Raw genomic sequence first — 8800 nt, forward strand, 5'->3', positions numbered from 1 at the left:
CTTTGTCCCTTAGTTTAAGTTTAATGTCTGTGTCTGTTAAAATGATTATTTTGAGTTACTGAGTGTGTTTAAAAAATAAATTATTATTATTTTTTTTTTTTTAGTTTTTAAATTGAAAAAAACTAAAAAACCACATTGGTGTGTGAGTGTGTTAGTGTGTGTGTGGGTGAATGAGAAGCATCAATTGTACTGCGCTTTGCATGAAGGCACTATATCAGTGGTTCTTAACCTGGGGGGTTCAATAAAAGCATAGGTATATATTTTATTTTCCAATTACGAAGGGTTCGGTGAATGCACTGATGAAGCTTGCAGGGTTCAGTACCTCCAATAAGGTTAAGAACCACTGCACTATATAAATGCCAACCATTTACCCTATAAATATTTTTTTGAAAAAGGACTTTGAGTGTCCAACATGTAAACATGTCAACAGATTGTAGAGTATTCTTGCACATGTCAACTCAAAGCACTCTTGGCACAGCAATGTGTAGAAAAAAACAGCACATCTCTTCTTAGAGTGTATAGTTACATTTCTGAATGTATGGATACAACATGCAGATCTGCCAATTTGGCTGTTTTCATTTTTGAACAATTATTTTTAAGTAATATATATAAATCTATTTCTACCTGATACTCCAAAATGGTAAATGGTTGGCATTTATATAGCGCCTTTATCCAAAGCGCTGTACAATTGATGCTTCTCATTCAGCCATTCATACACACACTCACACACCGATGGTGATTGGCTGCCATGCAAGGCGCCGACCAGCTCATCAGGAGCATTTGGGGGTTAGGTGTCTTGCTCAGGGACACTTCGACACAGCCCGGGCGGGGGATCAAACCGGCAACCCTCCGACTGCCAGGCGACTGCTCTTACTGCCTGAGCCATGTCGCCCCATGTCACCCCATGTCGCCCCATGTCGAAAGATACTTTAGTATGTACCCAGTGTCTGTCTATGATAACCCCTCCGAATAAATAAAGAGGGGGACTTATGCTCCTGTATGCATGCCATAAAATAAATAAGTGAAAGTGATGAACTCGCCAGGAGAGGCACCAGCGGATGAATTGAGTCGTTTCTCCTTTAAGGCCTCCTGAATACTGAAGCAGCGCGCGGAAGGGAGGCGGGACCGACGCCACGGGGCTGTATATATTCAAGTCGCCGCGAGCTGCGTTCGGATGTAAACATTTGCGCCGCGGTGCGCAGCTGGGAATAACGTGCTGGCTGATTTTGTGAGTGCATGCACAATGTGCGACCCGTCGTCTCTCTGCGCATAAAGAAGGCACAGAGTTACAAATTCAGCGGGCTGGGGGGTTTGAAGTAACGCCAAACAAGGCCGCTTTGCTGGTTATGAGGACTGACTGGCACCACTGGGCTCACCCGCCATGCAGCAGGACGGTTTCGGCTGCGCTGTGACGAACCGCTTCGACCAGCTTCTGGACGACGAGGCTGACCCGTTTGACATCCTGCGGGAGGCCGAGGTGCAGAAGCAGAAAAAGAAAAAGAAAGAGGAGCTGAAGAAAGCCAACGCGGGGAAACAGGGAAAGAAGGAGTCGCAGAAAGACAGGAGGGTCCCTAACGCTGCCGATGGAGGTCTCGGTAACATAAGAAACAATTCTGGTAAAGAAAACCACTTGTCAGCTTTGGCCAGATGCTTGTTTTTAGCCAGTCGGCTAGTTAATGTTACATCACTTTTCGTGAGCTACTTTGCTAAGCCCTATGGCCCACATATTGCAAAATTTTCGCCACAACTGTACCCATTGTAAAATGTTTAGAAGCTACTGACCACCGCCGAAACGGATGCTGTAAAGGGATAATTGTGAAAACGGTTCCATCCAGCATGACATTAGCGAGCCAGCAAGGGTGCTGACTCATAGCTACAATGGCAATAAGACGCAGTTAGCCAGCTAAGCTAGATGGCCACATGCTTGTCTGGATGCCAATTCCTGCACAGTCCATTCTCACAGTGGGCCCAAAATGACGAGCCTGCATTGTAAATTAGCTGACTTTGGTCTGCCGTTATGTTTCTGCCGCAGAAAGCTCCTGCGCGCAGTGTCTCGCTAATCCAGACTGTCGACAACGCGTGTAAAAGAGCCGCAGGCGTTTGCAGTAATTAACGGCCGGCTAATTTGGTAGTGGGTTTCGAGGCTGCTCGGTTAATCGACTAGGTTGGCGAGATTGTTTGCTTGCTAAGGTAGGTTCCAGGTGCCTTTTTAGATGTGGCGTCGGTATTGCAACACTCAACGACTGCTCATTCGCCAATCCAGTTTTGATTTCAAAATTCTAACGTATTGCTACGTAGTCGAGACAAAATGTAATTTATTTTTCGTGAAATGGAAATCTTCAGAATAATCTGTCGGAGCCTTGTGGCAAAGTTTAACCCCACATCATTACACAGCCGATGCTTTTTCAAAATGGATTTGGTCCACTCAGTGACCACAGCGTCGGTTTATGTGTGTCAATGACACCGGGTAACTATTTAAGGCGGGCTGGAGATTTTCTGTTGTACAAATTCAGATTTTAAATGGATTGAGTAGAGCACAACAGTGTGGTGCCATGTACATTGTCCAGATTCACTTTATATTTTCTCAAGTTGTGTAAGAGACTTTAACATATTGACATGTAATCTACAGTAAGTTTATAAAATAAATGGTAGTAAATGTTTCATTTCCTGGGCATTACATACTTGAGATTTCACCTTGAATATTCACTGGTTATTGGGTGGTAATTATTTCAAAATTAATCTGTTGTCATCATGACGAATGCCATTTGGGATATGTCATCATATGATTCTAAATTTAAAATGGGTAAATTACATTTTGCTCATTCTGTGTGAGGGGTGACCATTTAATGCCGAAGATATGATGTTCCAAAATTGACAACTCCAATTTCCACTCGCAAGTGACTTTTTGGGTGCCACCCCCTTAAGAACCATTCTCTATAGAACAACAAATCCACTGGGGCTAATGTTGTGCATGTTCCTTACTGAATATATAAAGAACACTTGCACAAAGTTTGAGCAAAATTGGAGTGGTCACTGCCCATGTCCTTTGGTTGAAATCTCAAAACGTCATTATAATGAAGGTTTAAAAAAAACAAAAAAAAACAAAAAAAAAACTGCTTTTATTTGCATTTAATTCAATTTAATTTTTTTCTTAGCTGAAATCTGTTATTTGTCACTGACTTGTGTAACGCATGTGTGTAGTACATTCAGGGGTCCTAGAGGTCAGAACGGCTGGTTTTCCACCCTCCCTTTAAATGGGAGTCTGGTGTGAAGACCGTCTGGGTTATCAGTCGCACGAATCGTTCAGTGAATCACCTGGGAGGAAAGGGGACCGGGGTTTGTCTGGAGGTGCGGGTGTGGTGATGGCTGTGCAGACGGGTTCCCCTGCTTCTCCCAGCAGGGCCGAGCCGGGCGCCCCGCGGGGGACGGGTCCAGAATGAGAACCGCTGCGCCCCGCCCCCGGAGAGGGAGGAGAGGCGCGTGGTGTTCCGCGAGCGCCGGCCCAATCAGATGGAAGGCCCGCCGCCATTCCCTGTGAACGCGTACGTCCTGTACCCCCTCACACTGCGCCCTGTACCCCCCTACCCCCCTCACACTGCGCCCTGTACCCCCTCACACTGTGCCCTGTACCCCCCTACCCCCCTCACACTGCGCCCTGTACCCCCTCACACTGCGCCCTGTACCCCCCTACCCCCCTCACACTGCGCCCTGTACCCCCTCACACTGCGCCCTGTACCCCCCTACCCCCCTCACACTGCGCCCTGTACCCCCTCACACTGCGCCCTGTACCCCCCTGCCCCCCTCACACTGCGCCCTGTACCCCCCTACCCCCCTCACACTGCGCCCTGTACCCCCCCTACCCCCCTCACACTGCGCCCTGTACCCCTCACACTGCGCCCTGTACCCCCACACACTGCGCCCTGTACCCCCACACACTGCGCCCTGTACCCCCACACACTGCGCCCTGTACCCCCACACACTGCGCCCTGTACCCCCTCACACTGCGCCCTGTACCCCCCTACCCCCTCACACTGCACCCTGTACCCCCCTACCCCCCTCACACTGCGCCCTGTACCCCCCTCACACTGCGCCCTGTACCCCCTCACACTGCACCCTGTACCCCCACCCCACCCCCCTCTCCAAGTGAACCCCGTTTCCCCCTGCCCCCCACCCCCCTTCACACTGCACCCTGTACCCCCTCACACTGCACCCTGTACCCCACCCCCTGTACCCCCTCACACTGCACCCTGTACCCCCCTCACACTGCACCCTGTACCCCACCCCCTGTACCCCCCTTCACACTGCACCCTGTACCCCCCTCACACTGCACCCTGTACCCCCAACTACAACCTTGAACCTTGGATGTCTGTAGAACAGGGATGGGCTATTTCTGGATTCCATACCAACTTCTGCACTTATTATTTAATTAGCCCAATCGTTTACACGATCTGTCAAATTTTATAGCCACATTCCGTGATATAAACAGCAGCTGATAAATCCTCACGTCTCGTTCCATTTTATTGTGGTCTAATTTACGAGCGAGTCGGTCATGGTGCACTTGGCTAATTGGCTGATTGTGCCAGGATAACTGGTGGCAGCAAAATCCTGCATAAACGCCTGCCGTATGCTAAAGCCACAGTGGCTCTGAGGACACGCCAAAGGCTTTTACACTGTGCCTCTTCCCCTTTGAAGTAGCGCGGACATGTACGAGATCAGTTAAACAGTTCGGACACGTTTGCTTTGGTTTCTGCAGTTGCAGTCGACCGCTTCTGCTTACACCACAACTATTTGATGTTTTATGTATTCGGTCATTCCCCGTGCGCTCGCCTCACCACACCACCTGACCCCAGGCCCTGCTTGCCCATAGGTCCGTCCCCCGGTCACAGGACCAATGGGATAAGGGCAGAGGACGACGCAGCTGGGGCCGAGGAGCGGGGGAGGGGTACCCCAGGAATCCGGACGGCTTCGTCCCCGGGCCCAGGAGGGAATACAGCGGCCGCGAGCAATCGTAAGATCACTTCCATTAAAGTCATTTATATTTAATAAGATTAATACAGACTGCGTTAAAGTCCACGATTTACTGGTTATTAGTCCCGTTTTTTTCATTTTCGATTGTTTTGAGTGAAATGAGTGTCCACGCAGTTGAGCCCCGTAATGTTTGGATCAGGCCTACATGGGTCTTTGTCCCAAACATTATAGAGCTCACTATATATTTGAATGCAAAAACTGCTGTTGGAAAGGGCAATGCTTGTTCAGGTATGGGCCAGTCAATTGAAAGGGCAGTCCTGGAAGACGCTGGGGAGGAGTGCATGTAAGAGAAGAGGTGGCTGGTCTGTTTGAGGAGGTCGCTGTGAGCTTTCTCCAGTCATAAAGTGCCATTGGTGTGGTTGAGGGTGACCGTTGCCATGGCTGTGGTTGCTGTAGGAACTGGGTGATCTGGACGCCTGACGTTGAACGCAGCGATGCCAAAGAGGTCCAGGAGCCTGTGGAGACGGATGATCCGGCCCGGTGAGTTTGGGCGTGTGCGTGTGCGTGTGCGTGTGCGTGTGCGTGTGCGTGTGCGTGTGCGTGGCCTAAGGCACCTCAAAGACCATAGACCGTGTTTTACAAGACCAGCTGGTGTGTGTTTATTTAAAATTGGCTTGGGTGTTTATGAATTATTCATGAACCTTCCAAAGTCATCCTATGGAGGGAAACACCTTGGAGCCAAGGTTACTATGGGGTAGCACTTTCTATATAAGTTGTGAGGGCTGTTCAGTTCTGTTTAGGGTGTCTATCTTTCCTTGTAGAGCACCTGTTGAGTTTGCATGTAGCACGTCGCATTGTGTCAAAATAGTTAACGGTACAATAGGTCAGATTTTTGTTAAAACATTGTTACAAGACCATTGTAAATCCCTTCCTATAATTGAAAAAGGCTCACTGACATGTTGACTCACCCTCTGCCTGTGTTTTATAGTCCTTAAATTCAGGTTTCAAAATGTGAATTTGATGGGCTGGCACTCTACTGCAACATCATGTAGCTGTACAATAATTCAAGTTCATTGGTTGGTTGACAATTGGTTCTAATTGCCACAGCCAATTGCGTTTCAACGTCAGCACGTTCACAGAAGGGGGAGAGACACCTTCCATTACACGCAAACACTTACTGTCCTGACACCTCCAAACCACAACACTGTTCAGTTTGTGTGTAATTTGGGTGAAGGGGTTTGTTGCTGCTATTCCTCAACTGTTAAAAGTCCAAAATTACCTATTGTACCTTTAACTTCAGGCCTGGAAGGTTATGTGCCCTGGCTTTGATTTAATTGGCCCGTGAAGCCTGAGCGTGACCTTTTGACCGGCTGTGACAGGGTGGGCGGGGAGGCAGCCGAAGGGGAGGCGGAGCCAGTCCCTGCGGCTGCCGAGCAGATGTCTCTGGACGAATGGAAGGCCCTGATGGAGCAGAGCCGGCCCAAGGAGGAGCTGAAGTTGCGTAAAGTGGACTCCAGGGTGCCGTCCAAGGCCATGGTCATCCACAAGTCCAAGCCCCTGGAGGTCAGGCCCTGCAACCAGCGGGCCCACGGGGGGGTGATAGCCAGGATTAGTGTTGGAATAATCCTACGCTTTGTAAAAAGAGATTGCTTGCACACAGCAATGCAATGCACAATGCGTGGTTGCACAATGCGTGGTTGCACACTGTAGCCTTCTTCAGTGCGTGGTTGCCGAAATGTTTCTTGTTCCCCTGCTGCTTGCAATGAAGTTTTAATTTCTTTGCAAAATACATTGCTGTGTTCGAGCCATTTCTTTTTCTAAAGAATAAACTAGGCAGCAATCTACTCAAGCGGTGGGGCGTGATGATACCAGTTTTCTCTAGTTTGATTTAATCATACAAAAATGAATACTGCATGATAATGAGTATTGGTGTTATCAGTTGAGATCAGAGGATGATTATTTCTATAAAAATAGATGTAATTGACCTCTGTAACGCTGGGGCTCTTGCCCTGATGCGAGTGTGTGGGTCTCGTCTCTGGTCCAGGTGAAGGGGGTGATCGAGGAGGAGGAGGACCTCTACGTCTTCCGCAGACCCGCCAACGACATCACCGCCACGATGGCTTTCAATTTTGGCAACCTGCCCCGGCCCAGGAGGGGGGGCAGGGGCGGGCGTGGCGGGCGCGGGGGGCAGGCCGGGAGGGAGCAGCCCGAGAGGGCCCCGCCCCCACCCCCACCACCGGCTGAAGTGGTACGACCCAACGTGAAGTCGGTCTCATGCAAACTGAAGTGGTTCTCCTCAAAATGTCTCATCGCACGAGTCCTGATTCATACATTCTGTGAAAATGCAAGCCTTATTTTGCAGTAGTGCAGTTTCTATTTAACCGTTTTTATGGTAATTTTAGAATCGGCGCATTTTCATGTACAGGAGTAGAAACTGCTGAAATGAGGGGGGAAAAGGCAGCAACATATTGCAATAGAGATTCCTTAAAAGTAATGGAAACAGATTTTTTCCAAAATAAATTACTGGGACTGAAGTCACATTCTTCTGCTCCAAAAATCCCCAAAATGGGGTGACGGGCACCGTTCTGGTTGGGTAATCTCATTGCACTCTCCAGAAGATTTGCGTAACAGTGGTTGATGGAAACCGTTTTTTCTTCTGTTTTTGGAAATTCACTCGAGTTTCCATCCTAATGTGTTATACATGTAGACACTGCTGATGCAGGAGGATGTTCATCACGTGACTGTGCTCCTGCAGGTCCCGCCCCCTGACCCCGACGACCCCGAGGACTTCCCTGCCCTGGGCTGAGGGGCGTGGCCCAGGCCTGGAGGCTGAATGCTGCTCTGTGATTGGGCCGGCTGCCCTGTCTTCATTTGCGTCTTGACTTGAAAGCGGTTGCACTCGTCACCTTTAAATTTTATTTTGTTATTTCTTTCTTTTTTCTTTTTTTTCCCTGCCAAGGCCCAGGAGAAATTCTTTCCCCTCCAGTGCCTGGAAGGTTCATCTCTCGCTTTCTGAAAAGTTTAACTGAAGGCTATATGTGGAGCATAACATTAAAATGCACTGTTGAATGTAATATCTTGGTTGCGTGTTATTTTAAAAAAAGGGGAAAAAAAAAAGGTTTTGCATCATTCCTGGCTGCCATGGTTACCATTGCTACCTTTGTACATCAGATGATGCAATTAAAATTTTGACCGACTGCTTCTAGACCACTAGAGCTAGAGATGTGGGAAGTTGCAGTCATTTCGGTTCCACCAGTGAGGTGTGTTCTGGGCTGTATGCATCCAGCCACAGAGGCCAGTACGCTAGCCAATAAGGCACTACGATAAGTCCCGATGAGTTGTGATTTAAACTACCTCACGTGAGGTAAGGGATTCCCTGGTCATGGGTATGCACTTAGTTGTACGTCGCTCTGGATGAGAGTGTCTGTCTAATGCCTGTAATGCATAGTAATGGGGTGGAGTCTCCTGGTGTTGAGTGAGAGGACTGGATGGCAGGTCTGTCCAGGGTCACACCAAGCGCCTCATCTAAACACCAAGCGCCTCATCTAAACACCATCATCCCAGTCAGTTCTGTTTTCCCAACGTGGCGTGTGAGAGTGGTGACATCCAGACAGCACTGCATCCTGATATCTGACGCATTCAGCGTAATGTGTTGTTCATCACTGCATGATGTCATTTCCTGTGAAAGAAGTGTGTTGTGGGGCTGCAGATGATCTGGGTGAGAGTTGGTGAGTCTAGCAATTCCCATTTTGCTTGCATGCACTTTTTTTTTTTCTCTATTTGCAAGGGTTGCAGTTGCCATGACACAACATGCAGGTGCTTCATGTCCAAA

The 8800-nt window shown here is 48.7% G+C and overlaps 1 protein-coding gene across 2 annotated transcripts; it reads left to right on the plus strand.

The window, feature by feature from the left end:
- The first annotated feature begins 1153 nt into the window (after positions 1 to 1153).
- LOC133140630 (intracellular hyaluronan-binding protein 4-like) lies at positions 1154 to 8042 on the plus strand. 2 transcript variants are annotated; one of them, XM_061260706.1, is made up of 7 exons: positions 1154 to 1616; positions 3398 to 3542; positions 4868 to 5008; positions 5425 to 5508; positions 6348 to 6531; positions 7013 to 7216; positions 7724 to 8042. In XM_061260706.1, the coding sequence occupies exons 1-7, from the start codon at positions 1382 to 1384 to the stop codon at positions 7772 to 7774; spliced, it is 1044 nt and encodes a 347-aa protein (XP_061116690.1). In that variant the 5' UTR covers positions 1154 to 1381; the 3' UTR covers positions 7775 to 8042. The 2 variants fall into 2 exon arrangements, with proteins under 2 accessions (XP_061116690.1, XP_061116691.1); XM_061260707.1 differs by having other exon boundaries at positions 1155 to 1616; positions 3401 to 3542.
- Positions 8043 to 8800: the final 758 nt, after the last annotated feature.

The sequence above is a fragment of the Conger conger genome, chromosome 11 (genome assembly GCF_963514075.1).
Source record: "Conger conger chromosome 11, fConCon1.1, whole genome shotgun sequence".
NCBI classification, from domain to species: Eukaryota; Metazoa; Chordata; class Actinopteri; order Anguilliformes; family Congridae; genus Conger; species Conger conger.